The sequence below is a fragment of the Cornus florida genome, unplaced genomic scaffold (assembly GCF_030987335.1).
Source record: "Cornus florida cultivar Cherokee Brave unplaced genomic scaffold, ASM3098733v1 CherokeeBrave_3.0.0_Hap2_Chr01, whole genome shotgun sequence".
Lineage (NCBI taxonomy): Eukaryota > Viridiplantae > Streptophyta > Magnoliopsida > Cornales > Cornaceae > Cornus > Cornus florida.
Window position 1 is genome coordinate 100,796,817 of NW_026775571.1, and position 22,258 is coordinate 100,819,074.

The following is a 22,258-nucleotide window of genomic DNA, read 5'->3' on the forward strand; positions in this document are numbered from 1 at the left end:
TGCATAAAACTTGTCTCTATGTGATGAATCAAGATCTATGAATCAAAATCTCTCGAAAAGTTTTTAAAACTAGCACGTTTCCCAACAGAAAGAGCATGCGAAAGCTCTGCGATTACTTTTGTCTGATCATTGACTCTTTTAATTCATGGGCAAATTTAATAATTAACATCTAGATCTTTAGCTTAATTATTTCTTATATGATTTATAATATTGATCTTCAATTATTTGAGAGCTTAGTGCAGACAAATACACCAAGTTGGTTCCTACTTTGTTTAGCCAATTCTGACTTGAAGCAAAAGACAAGTAATACTCAAAGACATAGATTTTACTTTTGTAGGAAATATTTTGAAACCATATATTCAAATCTAGGTACATAATTTTAGTAGAGATTATGGTCTGCAGTGATAAAAATCTAATACAAGGCTACTAAATGAGCAAGTGTAGCTACAATAATTGATTGGTACGTGACAGAATTCGGCATACGGCCATTGTCCTTTCGGAAGAAGAGTCCTTGGAATACAGGCAGGTTGATGAGAACCAGTAGGGCACATAGCAGTATCTGTAGTGCAAATTGATCTAAAAACTGAGTTTGCAAATCCCAAATGACCTTCTTTACCACCCAAACAAAACCGAACAGGTTGACCAGTGCCAGTGTTGCTATAACGGTGAACATTGGGGAAGGGGCACCGAACTCCATGAGCCCTTGCTCGTATCTCTGGGACACTTCCTCGTCAGCCACCTTCGCGGTGACCACAAAACCTGAGCTGGTGAAGCCTAACACCTTTAAGATTGATTCCGAGAAGCCGAACAAGTAGGAAGTTAATCTTTTGAACAACCACATCCTCTGATCATTCCACCATTCTTGAGATCCACCTCCACACCAGAGGAACTCTGCATAGCTATATATGTATTTTGCGACGATAGCACATGCAAATGGAAGAATCCAATGGCTCGATAACTTGGCACAAGAAGATTAAATTCTTAAATAAGTATACGTTCTACAACTATACAAATTATGTAAGTATATGTTTTAGAAGTTTGAGGAGCATACCTTTGGGAACAAGGAGATGCCTCCAAGGGTACAAAGAGGAGGGACGGCAACGTAGTATAGTGTAGCCAAGCAACTTGGAGCCCAACCCATGTAGCAACAATAAGACATTTGAAGTATTAGAGGGATCCTTCTATATCCATACACAAAAGGGCAGTGCTTGGAGAGAAAAATCTGAAAATGACCTTCTGACCATCTCTTATATTGTATTAGTGACTGCAATAGTGTTACTGGTGCAAGTCCTAAAAAACCATCCCTTCTTGGATTAAAATAGACCGGTTTCCAGCCTCTACATTGTATTACCAATCCCGTAATTATATCTTCTACTGGACATCCATACATCAATCCCATCTGCATATCAACATATATGATTTCAATATGTGTGATTGTGTGTGTGTGAGAGAGAGAGAGGAAGAAAAAGAACTTGGATCTCCTTCTATGCACTGGATAGTTCTGTACACGTGAGAAAAATGGAAATCGGGGTGCACTTCCTCTGGAGTGATCTCCACCCTCCCAGTGCACAGGAGAGATCCGAGTTTGAGAGGAAGAGGAAGAGAGAGAGAGAGAGAGAGAGACCTCGTTTCCCCATAGAGTATTCTCTTCATAGGTACAACTTGCAAGAACTTTGGATGCCTCTTCAAGCACATTTGCACTTTCTTCAACCTTCATATGATAAATTTGTGTTTTCCACTCAGCTTTACATTCCTTGTCGTACTTCTTCCCAGACAGACTGTCTCTCCGGTGAAAGCAACCACTACCGATATAGAAAGACCCTCCATTACCATCCAAACCTGCCATCTCCACCTTCAACCACAAGTTTCTCAGTGTAGGAAACATGTAAAATCCTCTTACCATTTATGAATAAAAACTTGAAAACTTTGGGGTTTGAGTATTATGAAACTAGAGCTCTTGTTAATTACCTTAGAGATTACCCTCAAAGAACTACTATAAATATCATTCTTTGTGAGGTTATCAAACACTTGTGGAAACTGAACATAAGCAATCTGGTGACCTTTCTCTTCATCCATGAAAAAACACATTGCTTCTCTCACTGATTTCGAATTGTTCGAATACATGTCGCAGTCCACATTAAGGATAATCGGAGCATTGCTTATCCTTGATGACACCCTTATCTATTCATTGAATTATAACAACAATGACAATCATCATTATGGGAAATGGAAAAGAAAAAAAAACAAAGACTACTAATGATACACGAATTTGTGACTACATTGAGTTTATGAAATATATGTATTATGTATGACTAAATGGCATGTTTTTGTATTCGCATGAAAAAGTTACTAAAATAGATAAATGCAAGTAGGGATGTGTATTAAGTGATGGACAAAGAGTTTGAAAGTCCTGACATACTATATTTATGCAAATGAGAGATGACTGTCATAAATAAAATAAAAAAAAAAAAAATTCAAATATATCTAACTCCCGTGCTATTTATCATTAAAATTGTGTACTATTAGCTTACCAGGGCATTCATGGCTCCTGCTTTGAAGTTGTGGTGGTATTGAGGTCTTTTCTCACGAGCCAAGTATACCAATGTCGGCAAAGGTTGTCCTTCAATGTCCACAGCTTTAGAGTCTCTTCCATCAATTAATATCTTTGGGATTTGACAAAAGCACCCATAACATAAAACATGGTTGTAAATTAGAATGCATTTAATAATGTTTTCGTTCACGTTTTTTATTTTTACAGTAAAAACATAATTTTATTTTTAAGAAAGTAAAAACATAATTTTATTTTCTTTAGTGAAAATAAAAAACAAAAATGATATTTAATAACACTTATTATTTTCTTTAGTGAAAATAAAAAACAAAAATGATATTTAATAAAATGATATTTATATATATATATTTATTAACATTTAATATGCAACTTGGTATATAACACAAATAATATGAATTTTATTTGAAATGAATAGTGCATGTGCATTAATATTAGTAAAAACGTTTTTCTGTTACAGTATCGAAAACATAAGAAATATCATTTTGATATTTTCTCTTTTCTTCACAAAAATTGAAAACGTTTTCTGTTATAGAAAAAGAAAAACATTTTATTAAACGCGATTTTTATTTTCGTTTTGCCTTTTTAGAGGTTGACAACAGAAAATAAGAAACGTTTCTCTTTACTAAACGCAGCCTTAATTAAGCATAATGTGGACTTTGGTTTTATTATTTATTTATTATTATTAATATTGTTTTGAGGGGATGAATTTATTTATTTTGAATGAGGAAGAACAATCATAATATATATTCCCTTTGTTCTAAAATTTTTGGCCTATTTGAGGAATCCAACTTTGTATGGTAGTGAGTTTTTAATATTTTTTTTGAGTAAAGTACACTAATACTTCCTAAGGTTTGGTATAAAGACAGTTAGATAAAAGTTATCCTACTTTTGGACAATCACACTCCCTGAAGTTTGATAAAATGGACAAAGACACTCGAAAATGATAAATTGACTTTATTACCCTTTAATATAAAATTGACAAATACAATTGACTTAAATATCCTTACCCTTTTCTTCTATTTCCTCTCTTTCAAACCCTAAACTTAAACAACTACTAATATAATATATATATATATATATATATATATATATATATATATATATATATATTATCTGTATAGACACACGGCACATACACTCACTCACATATATCATCACCACCGCCACAAATCATGCACACACATATATCATCATCATCCCTCAATATCATCATCATCATCATCAATTCATCACGGTAACGAGCAAGGAAGACAGAACTACCGAAAAGTGGAGCATGATCTTGATCTAACCCACGACGACGCTCAAATTGGAGCCTGATCTTGACCTAACCCACGACGACGACAATGTGAGACAGTGGCTTCAAGATGGAAACGGCGATGTGAGATGAGACGGTGGCTTCAAGACTGCGACGGATTCTACACCGCAACAGAGCCCCAAAAAAATGAAGCCCGATCAAATCTATACCCACGGATCGACCGCAACAGAGCCTCGCAGCGAGCGATACATCAATTGCCGTTGAAGATTGTAATACCCCTAGTTTAAAAGGATATTCCTGGGTTTTTAATTTTATTATTTAACTGCATTTTATTTGATTATGTGTGATTAGTTGAATTAATTGATTAATTTGACTATTTAATAGGAATTATTTGTTAAGTGTTTTAATTAGTTACTTGACTTAATTGTCTTATTTAAATGTTAATTTTTTTTTAAATTGCTTGATTATTTGAGTTAACTGTTTTAATTATTTATTTGGCCTTAATTTCATTAAATTGTGTTATTTGGTTAATTACCTGATAGAATTGTTATTAATTAAGTGTTTTCATTTTTGAATTTATTTACTTAACGTAAGTTAGGTTTAAAATTTACATGGGTAGCCGACGTTGATTATAACCTAGGTACCTATGGGCCGAGTTATATCTTTATGGACTTAGGGTTATCAGGTTTCACCTATAAATATAAGCATACTGGGGTTTAGGGTTTTAGAAAACATAAAGCTACGTCTGTATCACCAAGGGCTGCTAAGAAACAGAGCGTGAACTTAGGGAATTGGCAGAGCAGTTCAAGGAAGACTACATAAACTGTGGAATTAGAATTTCAAAGTCTGAAACTCAAGGCAAGTCTTGTTCTTCTCTATCTCTTTAATCTGTGTTCTGTGTATGTTTAGGAAGACTCCAGGAATTAAACTAAGGCTTAAGTATAACCTTTATACATGTTTAATTAATGTTTAAACTCATGAAATTTAACCTGTTCTTCGTTGCTTCAGAAAGATAGTAAAGGAACTGTAGTTCTATAACCTAGCTCCGTTATGTAGTGTTTCGTTTTCAATTTAAGTTTGATGGTATTGTTGACCTTAAAGATTTCATCCAATGACAATCTAGGTGTTTTGATGATAACAAACCATTAATGGTGTTTAAGGACTAATGTTTACATTGAGTGTTATATAGATTATTCACATTCAAAGAATGACCTCAATGAAGCACTAAAGATCATTCAAAGTATTCCATTATTCAAGATCACATCAAGGAAAGAAATGGATACAATGAAGACATGAAGTTGCAAGGAACAAAATGCAATGTCCAAAGATAGCTTGAACTTCAATGAGCAAGAAAGCAACTCAAAGGAAGAAAGAAAGCAATACTACCTCAAGCCTAAACGATCATGGACAATGCATGAAGAAAAGGGGTAGATAGGATGGTGAGTGTTTTGGATTCAATGTCAAAGTATTTATGAATCCATTTGAAGCTCATCTCTATAGAATCATGCATATTATCATCATTCACATATTCCTATATCCTTAGTAATAGACTTTGCACTTCATTCATAGATATTGTCATATGAAGTCTTTGCTAAGAAAGGGTTAGTTCAAGCTTGTATAAGCTTTGAAAGAACTCACAACTTAAGCTAGAAATGCTAGGACCATGCACATTAATCATAAGATTTACTTTGGTGTCTAGAAAGAAAAGGAAAATGCATTGAACTTAATATTTCATCTTTAAAGCCTTTGTTGCCATAATTTGGTAAATGACTCTAGGACACAATGCACTTGAAATTTATCATCTCCATATGTCCCTAGACTCTTAGAAATAGGTCTTGAACAAAATTGAATCATTCATCAAAGTCCTAGGTGCTAGAAAGATGGATATCTCAAAAGAAGCTATTTTCAGCCTAGAAAATTTCAGACCAGCTTGCACTAAAACTGCTATAACTATTTGTGTAGTTGGAATTTTTACACAAGGCCAGTGGTATTGGAAAGCTGACTTCGAGCCCTTGAGTTTAGACTCAAATTTCACCTAAATTGGATTAAAAATGACTGAGATATGAGCTTCACAAAATACATGATTCTGCTCTGCGAAAATTCTGACCAGGTTGCACTTAAATAGCCATAACTTCTTTTGTGTTTGGAATTTTTGAGCAAGGCCAGTGGATTTAGAAAGCTGACTTCAAGGCAATAAATTTAGACTTAAATTTCACCTCATTTGGAGTTTCATGGACTGAGTTATGTCCATTTGAAGTCATGCCATTTTCTGTCAAAATCCAAAACAAGGTGTTGCCTCCATGAAAACTAAAGCAAGCGCATTTTATCAATTGGAGCCGCCTCTCATTTTTATTGGAGCCGCCTCCCAATTATTGGAGCCGCCTCCCATTTTTATTGGAGCCGCCTCTCATTTTTATATGAGCCACCTCTTTGCACTCCAGTAGCCAAATTGTGTGTCGTATAATGCATTTTGTGAATTGGAGCCGCCTCCCAGTTATTGGAGCCGCCTCCCATTTATTGGAGCCTCCTCCAATTTTTTATAGAGCCGGCTCTTCTAAGATATTTGAATCTACAATGACACTTTTCTGCATTTAAGTCTTCCAACTACTTCTAACAGACATATTAAGCTACGGCTGTCTATATAAGGAAGGCTCATTTTGCTAAAGCAAAAAAAAAAAAAAGACCACCATTTTAAGAGACATAATATTACATTTCAAGAGAGCTTTTGTTCTCTCATCTTCTCATCTCTCTCATTCACTCTTATTCTATCTTGAGAGATTCTAGCAAAGATTAAAAGGGCTTTTGCTCTTGCTTTAATCTTCATAGAGTTTTTGCTCTATTATTCACTTGAGAGATTATAAAAGCTTACATTGTTCACTTATATCATCTTCTCTCATTCATATCATTTATAGAGTTTGAGCTTCACTTATATTCATATATACTCTAGTTGAGAGCTAAAGTTTGTACATCAATCTTTGAGAGATATTTCTTGTGAGCTTGCACTTGTATATCTATCTTGAGAGAGATTCAATCTTGTATTTCAATTACAATCTTTTCTACAAACTTGTAAGGGTTGGTGTGACCCAAAGAAGCCTAGAAGAAGGGTGTTCTCCTAGCAAGGAAAAGAAGCAAGGTCTTGTTTCATGTAAAGGTTTGCTCTCCACCCGCAAGGAGAAGCTATATTGGATTGGGAAGTCTCAAGAGGGATCTTGAGCCGAGGAGTAGGAGTTTCCGAACCTCGCAAAAATCGCCGTGTTGTAGTTTGCAATTTCTCTTCCCTTATCTCTCTTATAATTATGCTTTAATTGCTTATTCCATATCTTGATCTCATATCTTGATTATTGCATAATTACTTAAATTGTTGAATAGAAATTGTATTTCTATATATTGCGAAAATTATCCATTGTTTAGCATTGACTCTATTCATCCCCCCTCTAGAGTCAATTCTTGGGCAACAATTGGTATCAGAGCCTAACTCTAATTAAAGGACTTAATCGTCTTAGAGTACGATCATGGCCAACAATGGTAGTATCACCCACTTAGAAGGACAACCCAATGATCAACCTCCTTGTTTTGATGGAAATGATTATATCTATTGGAAAATTAGAATGAAAGCCTTTCTAAGAAGTATTGATATTGATTTATGGAAAGTTATTGAAATTGGTGATCATATCCCAACCAAAGTTATTGAAGGGAATGAAAATCCTAAATCAAAAAGTGAATGGGATGAAAATGATCATAGATTAGTTCAATGTAATGCTTTAGCCACATGTTATCTTTATTGTGCATTAATCAAAAATGAGTTCAACAAGATTATCTTTTGTAAAACGGCTAAAGAAATTTGGAACTCACTTGAATTAGCATATGGAGGATCAATTCATGGTAAGGAATCATATATGCCTATGCTTATTGAAAAAGACGTGTCTTCCATCATAAATGAAAATGAATCAAGTAGTGAGATGCATTCTAGTTCTACTAACATTACTAATCATTTGAACTTTCTTAGTAGAACTTACTCTTATTCCTATAGTGAAGAAAATGAAGCAATGCAAAAGAAGAGTATAGACCTCCAAGCTTCTAGCAAAGAAGTAAGTTGCATAAAAGAGGTGGTTAATCTTTGTCTCATGGCCGACAAAGATGAGATAAATTCTAACTATGATGATTTTGATGTAAATATTTCCTATAATGAGTTAGTGGATGAGCACAATAAATTACTTGATGCATTTAAAGAATTACAAGGTGTGTTAGAAAACATGCTTGTGAAATGTGCTTCCTTTAAAAAGGAAAACCATGATCTCCTTCAAAGACATGAAAAAATTCAAATGGAAAATGACTTTTTGAAAAAGGAAAATCATCATCTTGTGCAAAAATTAGAAAAGATTCAAATTGAAATTGAGTCATTGAAAAATGAAATGAAATGTGTATTTTCTAAAGAATCTTCATCAATTGATCTTATTCCCGAAAATGAGTCTTTAAAGAAAATAATTCATGATCAAAATGACATGTTAGCAAAGCTTACCAAAGGAAAAGAGAATTTGAGTACTATACTTAGAAATCAAAGAGATGTCTTTTTCAAAAATGAGATACAATATAATCCTCACATTAAAGATGCATGTTTGTTAAGAATAAAAAGGCCTTTGTATGACTATTTTGTCAAGAGTGGTACCCAAACCTCTAAATGCAATTATTGTAAAAGATTAGGACATAAGATTCATGATTGTCCATTTAGAAAGAAGTTGAGGTCAAAGAAGATTTGGGTTCCAAAAGGAACTTATGTTCCATTGCCTAACTTATATGGACCCAAGAAAATTTGGGTACCAAAAGAAGAATATGCAACCCTTTCTTATAGGGTTACTTAAGGGCATCAATTAAGGATTATGAAGGAAGCATCACTCTTGGGAACAACTTCAAGGGCAAGGACAAGTGGATTCTCAAGTTGGTGCCTAGAGCACAAAAGAAATATTATGCCAAGAATTTCTCAATCACAAAATGGAAAGGATGCATCACATTGAGAAACAACTCCCAAGCTAATGAAGTTAACACCACGGCAATTAGCTGACATCTTCACAAAACCACTCCAAGAGGAGAGATTCTGTCTACTCAGAAGAGAAATTGGAATGATCATAGAGCAGAATGTCATGCAGTGAAGTAGCAGCAGCAGAGCCGGCTCCAATCTAAATAAGAGCCGCCTCTATAGAAAACAAGAGCCGGATCATCTCATTCAAGAGCCGCCTCTCCAACCTGCATCCAAGAAAATCACAAATCCTAACTCTCGGTATCTCTAGAGCCGGATCACCAAATTTCATGAGCCGGTTCCCCAAAACCTGCATCCAAGTCCTAACTCTCGGGATCTCTCAAAGCTCATCAAGAGCCGGCTCCAAAAATCAAGAGCCGGCTCCAAAAAGCTCTTGAGCCGGCTCCAATTTCCCATGAGCCGGCTCCAATCCATTGTCCCTCATTTTAATACCTCGGCAAGAGCATTTTGGCTAAGCAACATTTCATCTTTCTTGGGCATCTTCACAAGTAAGTTTCTTTCATCAAATTTCCTTTAAAGTTCTTGTGTTCTAGCTTTTTAGATGAACCTTCAGTGATTAATTTTTGAAATTCATCACTTTTAATCCATCATTCACTAAACCTTGGTACACACTGTAGCTTTTCTCTCTCACATATAAAAGACTCATTCTAATGAGAATTGCTTAATCTATGGTTTCAATTACCTTTTGAAAATTCCAAATTTCTAGTATTTATGCAGAAACTACCATGTGTCTTTTGTTTAATCTATTAATTCATTATATATAGATCAAATTTTAGAGACATATTGCATAAAGTTTATTATCAAACCCCATCTGTTTTGAATTTATCTTTGAATAAGTTATAAACATGTGTTGTTTATGGTTCATTTGGGCAGTGTGTTGCAAGGTTCTATTGAATTTATATGCTTTTGTGATTCTAATTGCGTATTTACATTTTATTGGTATCACTTCTTACATATATGAAATGAGGTTTTTCAGACTTAAAAATGTTTATATGGACTTGAGATAACGAGAAATCAAATTAGTCCTCTGTTAAGATCCTCAAGGATAAAATCTTCTTTGAAGAGCCATTTCATGAGAAGTAAGAATAGGAATTTATAATGCATTCCTTAAAATTGTTGAAGTTTTCATCACTTTAATCAATCATTGGTGAATATTCTATAATGGCTTGCTAGAGAAACCAATTTTTTTGTTATGTTTTTTTTTTACTTTGCTCTTATACTATGAAAATCTATATCATAGTAGGTATTATGGGTCATTCTTGATAACAATTGGCATAATTATGATTACCCTTAGGCATAATTATTTGTTATGATAATCTCATCATGATACTCATCTTAAAATGTTTATATGAAGATTTTCATAAAAAGTGGCTTGTTTTGGATTATGTGATTTGAATTTGCTAGCATGATTCAACTCTCTATCTTATCACGTTATGTCATTGCTTCATTGTTCCATTAGTTGGACAATCATTGAATAATATATGATGGGAGCATGTTCATAGGGGGAGATTATCAATAATCTCTTATGTATAAACATTACATGTTATACTCAGCTTAAAGGACTTACCTTTTTTTGTTAAACATGTCTTAAAATGACTTATTGGTCATTATATTCATTCCTATGAACTTTCATGATTTTGATGATATTTCCCTCTTTCTTGAGGATATCAAATGTGAAGAAATATATTAGGGTAGAAGTAGTCTTGAGTTCTAAAATTTGCCTCTAAAAGGTTGTTTGCCTTTAGGCTTATTCTAGTTTATGCTTCATTTTTGTTTCACGTTTGATTATGTATACTTTTGTATATGACATGAACCTTAAATGATGATTCGAACTCATGTTGTCAATGAAATTGGCCTCTTATGATATAATTGCTTATATGTTTCATTCTAAAACATATTATAGTAACAACTACTATTGCCATTTCTTGATTATCATTACGTCACCATGTCAATTCTCTATACTAAATGATCAATACTAAAAGAAGATGTCTTGACCTCCCACCTTTTTGAGATGCCAAAGGGGGAGAGAAATGTGATGTGTTAAATGATCTAAAATGATTTATGATATATCAAGTATGCCATTTTATAATGATATATCAAGCATGCCATTTTATAGTGATATATCAAGCATGCCATGTTCAATGAATGCACTTTGATAGGGGGAGCATGTTTCAAAAGCTACTCCATTTGCTTATGAACACATCAATGTTTTGTCATCATTAAAAAGGGGGAGATTGTTGACCTTAAGGATTTCATCCAATGACAATCTAGGTGTTTTGATGATAACAAACCATTAATGGTGTTTAAGGACTAATGTTTACATTGAGTGTTATATAGATTATTCACATTCAAAGAATGACCTCAATGAAGCACTAAAGATCATTCAAAGTATTCCATTATTCAAGATCACATCAAGGAAAGAAATGGATACAATGAAGACATGAAGTTGCAAGGAACAAAATGCAATGTCCAAAGATAGCTTGAACTTCAATGAGCAAGAAAGCAACTCAAAGGAAGAAAGAAAGCAATACTATCTCAAGCCTAAACGATCATGGACAATGCATGAAGAAAAGGGATAGATAGGATGGTGAGTGTTTTGGATTCAATGTCAAAGTATTTATGAATCCATTTGAAGCTCATCTCTATAGGATCATGCATATTATCATCATTCACATATTCCTATATCCTTAGTAATAGACTTTGCACTTCATTCATAGATATTGTCATATGAAGTCTTTGCTAAGAAAGGGTTAGTTCAAGCTTGTATAAGCTTTGAAAGAACTCACAACTTAAGCTAGAAATGCTAGGACCATGCACATTAATCATAAGATTTACTTTGGTGTCTAGAAAGAAAAGGAAAAGGCATTGAACTTAATATTTCATCTTTAAAGCCTTTGTTGCCATAATTTGGTAAATGACTCTAGGACACAATGCACTTGAAATTTATCATCTCCATATGTCCCTAGACTCTTAGAAATAGGTCTTGAACAAAATTGAATCATTCATCAAAATCCTAGGTGCTAGAAAGATGGATATCTCAAAAGAAACTATTTTCAGCCTAGAAAATTTTAGACCAGCTTGCACTAAAACTGCTATAACTATTTGTGTAGTTGGAATTTTTACACAAGGCCAGTAACATTGGAAAGCTGACTTCGAGCCCTTGAGTTTAGACTCAAATTTCACCTAAATTGGATTAAAAATGACTGAGATATGAGCTTCACAAAATACATGATTCTGCTCTGCGAAAATTCTAACCAGGTTGCACTTAAATAGCCATAACTTCTTTTGTGTTTGGAATTTTTGAGCAAGGCCAGTGGATTTAGAAAGCTGACTTCAAGGCAATAAATTTAGACTTAAATTTCACCTCATTTGGAGTTTCATGGACTGAGTTATGTCCATTTGAAGTCATGCAATTTTCTATCAAAATCCAAAACAAGGTGTTGCCTCCATGAAAACTAAAGCAAGCACATTTTATCAATTGGAGCCGCCTCCCATTTTTATTGGAGCCGCCTCTCATTTTTATTGGAGCCGCCTCCCATTTTTATTGGAGCCGCCTCTCATTTTTATAGGAGCCGCCTCTTTGCACTCCAGTAGCCAAATTGTGTGTCGTAGAATGCATTTTGTGAATTGGAACCGCCTCCCAGTTATTGGAGCCGCCTCTCATTTATTGGAGCCTCCTCCAATTTTTTGTAGAGCCGGCTCTTCTAAGATATATGAATCTACAACGGCACTTTTCTGCATTTAAGTCTTCCAACTACTTCTAACAGACATATTAAGCTACGGCTGTCTATATAAGGAAGGCTCATTTTGCTAAAGCAAAAAAAAAAAAAAAAGACCACCATTTTAAGAGACATAATATTACATTTCAAGAGAGCTTTTGTTCTCTCATCTTCTTATCTCTCTCATTCACTCTTATTCTATCTTGAGAGATTCTAGCAAAGATTAAAAGGGCTTTTGCTCTTGCTTTAATCTTCATAGAGTTTTTGCTCTATTATTCACTTGAGAGATTATAAAAGCTTACATTGTTCACTTATATCATCTTCTCTCATTCATATCATTTATAGAGTTTGAGCTTCACTTATATTCATATATACTCTAGTTGAGAGCTAAAGTTTGTACATCAATCTTTGAGAGATATTTCTTGTGAGCTTGCACTTGTATATCTATCTTGAGAGAGATTCAATCTTGTATTTCAATTACAATCTTTTCTACAAACTTGTAAGGGTTGGTATGACCCAAAAGAAGCCTAGGAGAAGGGTGTTCTCCTAGCAAGGAAAAGAAGCAAGGTCTTGTTTCATGTAAAGGTTTGCTCTCCACCCGCAAGGAGAAGCTATATTGGATTGGGAAGTCTCAAGAGGGATCTTGAGCCGAGGAGTAGGAGTTTCCGAACCTCGCAAAAATCGCCGTATTGTAGTTTGCAATTTCTCTTCCCTTATCTCTCTTATAATTATGCTTTAATTGCTTATTCCATATCTTGATCTCATATCTTGATTATTGCATAATTACTTAAATTGTTGAATAGAAATTGTATTTCTATATATTGCGAAAATTATCCATTGTTTGGCATTGACTCTATTCACCCCCCCTCTAGAGTCAATTCTTGGGCAACAGGTATATCATTGTTTTAAAATCAATCTGGAACCGAATTAGGCCTTAAAACATGCACTAAAAGTTTACTACAAGAACTGGTACTCACAGAAATCAGAGAAGACGATGAAACGGACGAAGCTGCTAAGGGGAAAGGGGAGCAGGCTCTGAAAAACCCTTAGAGCCAGCTCCTAGAAGATAGGGCCGGCTCTAATGAGCCTAGAGCCGGCTCTGAATAAAAGAAGAGCAGGCTCTTTTAATTTCTAGAGCTTGCTCTCTCTAAAACTGTCTAGAAATTGCATTTTTGTGGTCCGTTTGGCTGAGGTTTGTTTTTTTAAAATTAATTAAAAGCTACTGAAGGTTGTGACTTAAGTTTTAAGACTTATAAAAGTGTTGGGGGACATGCCTACATTCGAATAATGAGGATGGAATTAATCCGAGCTTAGATAGAAAACTGGTAAGAGGATGAATGGAAATTAAATTTCTGTTGTTTACTGATTTTGGAATTTTGCTTCCTCTGCCAAATCTTAAACTGCTAATCATGTTTATGTTGTGATACAAGCTTATAGAAGTATAGTCAAATGTATGCATGGATGGAATTAACTGATCGTGTAAACGGAATATAGGTTGCATCAGTTATGGTAATGGTTGGATAAGTAAATTGCATGTCTTTGTTTGTCATTTAACGGACTGTAATTTGGATTTCTTGGTTTAATACTGTTTAAATTATATTTACATAGTTTTCTAAGCATAGTAAATTCTTGGAATTAGCTATATTTGGTTGGAAGTAAATTGATATAACAAATTAGTTAATTTTATCAATTAGTGGACTTGTTGCATGATGTAAATGCTATGTTTTATAAATAACAAATTTAATGGTTGGAATATAATTTCTAGGCCTGGACTGAATGCCTAAGTTTTATAATTATGGATTAATTTGGTTTGTGCATAATTTGGAAGTTGGGTTGATGACTATCTAATACTGTTTTATCAACTCTGTTAACTGGAGGATGGTATGTACCGGTATGGGACGGTGGCATACTAGGTATGGACTAATTCCAACATTAAGTCCTACCTAATTTGGATCAAGGTATGGATTAATCATAAAGGTTAAGTCCATCATTTACATGTGTCATATCAGTTGTGAATTGAATGACCTACTAGGATTTCAGGATGGATTTGTTATACATATATCAGACCACTACACAGATGGATGGTATACTGTATTAGGAGGAGTACGGACTTTATATATATATTATATGGTGCCGTGGAATGAGCTTGAGTCTCATGACCATGGTTAGGGCGCGTATATCGCCTAGGATAGATAACTGGACATAGGTGTTGTTCCCTGGTAGGTTTAGGTACTCATGCCCACCCTAGGGTGCGTATTCGCATGTTGCCTTCTATTCAGACTAAGACAAACCTACTGGACTAGCGAGCGTCCTATAGTGTGTACTATATACATATATGGACTACTTTAGATATTGTTGAGTCTTCTTAGGATGTATCTGCGTATCGGATTACTGTTTGGATTGTAGTAAATCAGGAATTGTATGTGGGCCTGACCCATTTCTTTATTTTTCAGGTGCTCATCAGTTTCAGGGTTAGAGTTTGGACGTGCAGAGCAGATACAGCTATTCATTCCTCCGATTATGTAGGAATCTTCTCTATGTTAGCTTTGGATTTTATTTTTATTATTTCAGTATCTTTTGGAGAATTTTAATAAGGGGTCCAATGGATGGATTCCCGAGTTGTAAACTTATGGAGTTTTGGATTTTTTGGATTTCAATATTTATATCTTAAGGATTTTCAGTTAGCACTCTTCCAGCTTATTATTTTTATTTCTTATTTTATCTTGTATTCTGTGTTCGGCTACATATTAATTGTTTGACATCCCTCGGGTTTGGGCCTGGGCCTGATCAACCCGTGTCTCGGATCCGAGGGGTATCACAAAGATGGTGAGCCGCTTATTGACCGATGGTTGGAAAGTGTAGGACCGATGGTTGGAAAGTGTGGAGGGGGTGTCATGGCCGAAGTTTTCGGGTTTGGGTTGGGAGTGGTGGTGGCTGTTGTGTGTGTATGTGTATCTATAGATATATATATATTCAGTCGATATACTAACCCCAGTTTCAGTCACGAAACTGTTGAGGTTCCTGTTTTTGTTCGCAAGTTTGATTAAGAAAACCTGTCTGTGGCTTGATATCATCTTTCACTCTGGACTTCATACTGCAGCCCTTAGTACTTAACCACCTTTTTCATAATCATCGGAACAACAAAGGATTCCCAAACACTCTCAACTGGTTAAGGTTACCAAATTTGGGATAGTACTGGTTAAGGCAACCAAATTTGGGCAAAACAACAATGTTTCGTTCTTTTGTTTCACCATTTATATTTTTAACCTGAGGATCTGATTTCCATTTCAAATGGATTTGCAACTGATTTTTCTGTCTTTGTTTAAAAGGGTAAAAGGACAGCAAGATATATATAGATGTATATAGAGAGATAGAGAGATGAAAAGGGTAATTTGGTCATTTAATATTTTGATATTTTATAATTAAAAATATATATATTAGTGAAGGGTAAAATGGACTTTTCACATGTTTTAAGGCTTTGTTTAGATGGTAAATTTCACAAGGGGATGTGGTTGTTTAAAAATAGGCTAACTTTTATTTGCTTGTCCTTACCCCAAATCTCATGGGGTGTCTCTATACTTTATCTTATTTTTTTATTTTCTTTATAAGAGTGAATTTTTAAATATATTCTTTTAAAAAGATAAAATAATACTATCTATTGCAAAAAAAAAAAAAAAAAAAAAAAATTTGGAAAAGGGACACTTTTTTTTGGGGCAAAAGGAGTACATCATAATTAGTGTATTTATTTAGTAAAAAATGATAGTTTAAAAATAATATAAAAAATAGTACTATCTATTTTTGAAATGAGATATGTATTTTGAGACATCTCAAAATACAAAATATACAAAAATTTTGAGATGGAGAGAATATATTGTTTAATTTTTATAAAATTAGAAATTGATCATAATGAAATAAATAAAGTAAACAGTACTTGAAGAATGGTGTGGTGATCCCGCTTGGTTATGGGCAAGTCCCACTCATAAAATCCTTTGTGCTCTTTCCGAAATTCATCTGCAATTCGGCCTAGCTTTGTAGCATCCTCGATCCGTTTCCTCATCTCTTCATACAATTTCTATAAAGTAGTAGAAAACAAAATGTTATATATTAATTACACACACACACACAAATACACACCTACCCCTAAATAATACAATTATACAAGACATACTCTTCTTTTTATCACCACCACCATTATTATTATTATTACTACTTGTCCTCAACACTAGGCAAACCCTACTACTAGTTTAGCTGGTATGAATTTTTTATTTTTTATTTTTTATTTTATTTTTGTGACGGAAATAAGCTCTCTACCCTCAAAGGAGAAGTGATTAATTCAAACTTCATACTACTGAACATTTGTAGGTGATGTAAGTGTGTACTTAATCATATATATATATATATAAAACTAAGAAGTGTAAACTTTGATGAATTATAATTTGAAACCGAATAAAAAAAAATTATAAGATTAGCATAGTTAACATAGACAACAGTGAGTGAGTCGGTGACTACATAAGTTAGTCTTATATTCATTTATTCTTACATAACTCCAACCATCATCTTCTATTTTAAAAAATAAAAAAATATTATTAGGTTACATATCTGTAGTATTTCAAAAAGGAATGATTACGTTTTATATAAAATCCAAAAAAAACATATTCCCAAAAGAGATGATTTTAGAATAATTGTTGGACCATGTGGTTTTTTCTTGTGGTACGTAAATTGTTATGATCCATAACATTTTTGTAGAATAAGGACATATTTCATCACATCAAGCAAAGGACAGGCAGTGAACAATTTGTGGACCCACAAACTTGCAGAGTGGTGCCTTTTTTCTTTATAAAGGGCCCCCAATGTTGATTTGGAATCTGGACACTGCCAAATTGGATATCAATGTCCAATAATTCACTTCACAACTAAACAACCAAAGTGGTGCCATATATACATATACTAGGAAGGCAAATGAGAGGATGATAAAACAAGCTTGGATTTAAAATGAAATATATATATATTTCAAGAACAAAAAGAGTAAACAAAAAAAAACTCTTCACTGTTTTGATATAAATAAAATCATCTCTTTGTGATTGACATCAAATGTACTTGTCGTGTCCATGACTATGTTTTTTTGTATTAATTTAAAAATTATTTTTATTTTCAAAACTCTTGAAAAGATCTTCAATAACTAACAAAATCTTAATTTCTATTGCAAATTAAAATTTCTAACCGAGATTTTGAGCGTTTCCAATAACATTGTCAGAGATATTACCAAAACTTTTGTAACAAAACTTTGATATATTTCAAATATTTTGTTTTGATATGCAATTATTATCGCGATGATATGTGCCATGCAATTTCGTAAAGAGTTGGTCCACACAACTCAATAAATTATAGGCCATAACTTACAAGTGAACTAAAGAAAAGTTGGTAGTTGTTTGCATTCTCTTCACCAACTTTTTCGTGAGAATTTTTTCAAAACAAAATATTTGAAATATTTTGCAGTCAGGTGGCTGTGGGCGTGGAACAGAATTAGACCCGTATCAACATAATTATTGTGATTGTAAATTTTTTTCCCAGACTTCTCCCCAAAATATAAATTTTTAGTAATTTTAACAGTGTTAGTAACGGAAAAGTAATTTAAAGTGTGAATGATAGAGTTTTTTGAAAGATATTTCAAAGTAATAATTGGCCGAACCTGAAGGGATGCCAGTAAAATTAAACTTATTTTTTTTATAAATTCTCCACCCTCAAAAGAGAAGTGAGTGGTTCAAATTTCATAATCAACATTTATAGGGGAAGGGAGTGGTTCAAATTTCATAATGAGCATTTATCGGTGAGGTCAGTATCCACCTAATCATATATATATATAAATATATATATATATATATATATATATATATATATATAAACTAAGAAATGTGAACTTTGGTGAATTATAGTTTGAAACCAAATAAAAGAAAATTATAAGATTATTATAGTTAACATAGACACGGTGGCCACGTAAGTTAGTCTTATCTTTGTTTATTCTTATAGAAATCCTTGTCTACTATTTTAGGAAGTAAAAAAATATATATATATCTGTCACCTATGATTAATGATATGACTTGTTGGATCAAAAAAAAAATTATTTCCAAAAGAGATGATTTTAGATTAATTGTTGGAGCATGTGGTATTTTCTTGTGGTACGTAAATTGTTATGGTCCATAACATTTTTGTAGAATAAGGACAAATTTCATCAGTTGGTCCATCAAGCTAAAGTGGTACCATTTTTTCTTTATAAACGGCCCCACTGTTGATTTGGACACTGCCAAATTTGATGTCAATGGTTAATAACAACCAAAGTGGTGCCATATATGCATATACTCGGATGATAAATGAGAGGATGATAAAACAAGCTTGGATTTAAAAGGAAATATATATATAAAAATTTCAACAACAAAAAGATTAATAATTAAAAAAAAAAAAAATCAAATGTACTTGTCGCTTCCATGATTAGGTCTTTTCATATGATTGTAGACTCACGTGACTGTCGACGTGAAACAGAATTAAATTCATATCCACATAATTATTGTGATTGTAAATTCTTTTTCGACTTCTCATGTAGTGCCCAAAATATAATGATTTGAAACTTTTTATAACATAATTAAAAAACAATAGATTCTTAGTATTTTTTGAAGACCATCTAATACTAGTAAGAGGACCATAAAATAAATTTAGTTTTCGTACCTTGATGGAGGACCATTCTTCAGCCATGGAACTACCTTCTCGTGGTTCACCAACGGTGGAAAAATAAGCTGCAGGTGCCCGCGGTTCTATTTTGAATTCCCTGCAATATGGCAGCCAGTGTTTGAAGAAGCGAGAAGCCTCTAAAAGAGCATAGAACGTCAACTCGGAGCCGCCATCATCGGAAAGATAGACGCTCAACTTTTCCGGTGGGTAGTCATAAGCCGCCATGGAGAGGACAGTGTTGATCACCATTATTGGTGGCTCTATTATAGGATCAGCAGTGCACACAAATATGTCCACCCCGGGCAAAACCTTCTCGTATCTGTTGCAATTTACAACACATACGTAAATATAATATAAGCAAAACACGCACATAAATATACAGCAATAACAATCAAACTTTTTTCTCAATTACTTAAGGTCAACGAACAATAGTTTATTTTTTGTAACTTAAAAATCAGAAAATTGTATAAACTATGCTTGGTCGATTCAGATTAAAATATATATGCATAGAACTGTCAAAATTTTCTTTTTTTTTTTTTAGTTTTGAGAACTGATGACAAACCAAACAGGTCATAGTATTTTCATTCCGCTTTACGCACATAAATATACATATACGTGTGTATATACATATACACAGAGGGGAGATTGAGGAGAGAGACCTTTGGGCGAGCCTGTCTTTGAAGGTGTGACGGTAGACGGGACTCCATCGGACGGATTGAGTGATGAACCAGTAGAGAATGAACCAGAGCTCGGCCACGAACATACCAATCCAAGTCCATCTTTCTACTTCTCCTTGTGTTGGTAAACGAGTGGCTCTATAGAAACATATCAAACATATGCTTATACATACTGATACTACATACAGTCGATGAAAGATGCGTCCCTTTGCTGCCTTTGTTTCAAAGAGTGGAAAATAACTTTCTTTTCCCATCTCTCTCCCTCTGTGTATGTGAGGGAGAGACAGAGAGGGTGGGGTGGGGTTGTTTAATAGAGTTGCATGAGAACCACTCCAGTTTAACCACTTCAGTTTTGTGACTTCTGTAAAATTTTCTAGGAAAACAGTAAATATTTCCCAAAACAGTAAATATTTCCTATCTATGTTATCCACTCTCTTTTTCTTTCCTATTTCTACTATTTTACAAAGAGCAACGCTGCCAAACCTAACCATAAGAAAATTTGGGGATATTGTTGAACACAATAGGTAAAATTTTGATGAGGTTAAAATAATAAATGTATAACTATAATTTATTAGTGCTTAAGAAGTAATGTAATTTACCATTAATCTTTTGTTGGTATGAAACACAGACTAAGATCTTCTACTGTAACGAGTCAGGTTATACTCACGCTGTAGTAAAAAAATATATATTTTTTTAAATTGGTAACTTTAGAGTCCCACCGAAAAATAAACGATGTTAAAAAAAAAAAAATAGAAAGAAAGAAAAAAAAAAAAAAAGGAAAACAATATATCATCTTCTGCTTCAGTGCCTCCCTCCCTCGTCACCGTCTCGCCATCTCCCTCTCTCGTCACGATGTACCTCAAAATAGCATAGTTGTACTGGGTTCTTCAGGCATCACTTAAAAAAAAATTTATTCTCAACATTTTTTTTTTTTTTTGTTTCTCAACACCTTAATATTTTTCTCAACTTATTTAATTTTGTTCTCAACACTTTTTAATCTTTTTATCAACACCTTTTAATCTTATTATTAACACTTTTTAATCTTTTTCTCAATACCTTAAATCTTGTCTTCCACAAATTTTAATTTTTTTTCTCAACACATTTAATGTTGTTATCAATACATTTAATCTTATTCTCAACACTTTTTAATCTTGTTCTCAACGCCTTCTAATCTTGTTATCAACACCTCTAATCTTGTTTTCAATACTTTTTAATCTTGTTTTCAATACTTTTTAATTTTGTTCTCAACACCATTTCATTTTATTTTCAACACCTTTAATCTGTAACTCAATACATTTTAATCATTATCCCAATACCTTTAAATCTTTACCCCAATACCTTTTAATATTTACATCACTACCTTTCAACACTTTTTAAACTTTTTTCTCAACAACTTTAATTTTGTTCTCAACACTTTTTAATCTTTTTCTTAACACCTTTAATCTTATTCTAAATATCAACACTTTTTAATCTTTTTTCTTAACACCTTCAATCTTGTTATCAACACTTTTTTTTTTTATCTTATTCTCAACACCTTTAATCTTGTTCTCAACACTTTTTAATCTTTTTTCTCAACACCTTTAATTTTATTTTCAACATTTTTTAAACTTTTTTCTCAACACCTTTAATCTTATTCTCAACACCATTTAATCTTGTTTTCAACACCTTTAATCTGTAACTCAACACATTTTAATCATTACCTCAATACTTTTTAATCTTTATCTCAACAATTTTAATATTTACTTTAATACATTTAATCTGGTTTTCAAAATCATTTAATCTTATTCTTAACATCATTTAATCTTACTATCAACACCTTTAATTTTTTTCTCAACCCCTTCAACACATTTTTTTTTTTTTTACAACACCTTTTAATCTTATTCACCTTTAAAGATAACACTTTTTAATCTTTTTTCTCAACACCTTCAATCTTGTTATCAAAACCTTTTTTTTTTTTTTTTTTCAACACCTTTAATTTTATTCTCAACCTCTTTAATCTTGTGCTCAACACTTTTTTTTTTTTTTTCAACACATTTAATCTTTTTCTCAACTTATTTAATTTTGTTCTCCACACTTTTTAATCTTTTTATCAATATATTTTAATCTTATTTCAATACTTTTAATCTTGTTCTCAACAATTTTTAATCTTTTTCTTAACACATTTAATGTTGTTATCAGTACATTTAATTTTGTTCTCAACACTTTTAAATATTGTTACCAACACCTTTAATCTTATTTTTAATACTTTTTAATCTTATTCTCAACACCATTTAATCTTAT

The 22,258-nt window shown here is 33.0% G+C and overlaps 1 protein-coding gene across 1 annotated transcript; it reads right to left on the reverse strand.

The window, feature by feature from the left end:
- Positions 1–307: 307 nt before the first annotated feature.
- LOC132309335 (cellulose synthase-like protein E6) lies at positions 308–20,269 on the reverse strand. The gene is made up of 8 exons (XM_059807655.1): positions 19,961–20,269; positions 19,299–19,620; positions 16,510–16,650; positions 2,532–2,663; positions 1,969–2,181; positions 1,625–1,852; positions 1,052–1,399; positions 308–958 (listed from the first exon to the last, which is right to left on the reverse strand). The coding sequence occupies exons 1-8, from the start codon at positions 20,230–20,232 to the stop codon at positions 413–415; spliced, it is 2,202 nt and encodes a 733-aa protein (XP_059663638.1). The 5' UTR covers positions 20,233–20,269; the 3' UTR covers positions 308–412.
- Between the last annotated feature and the right edge of the window lie 1,989 nt (positions 20,270–22,258).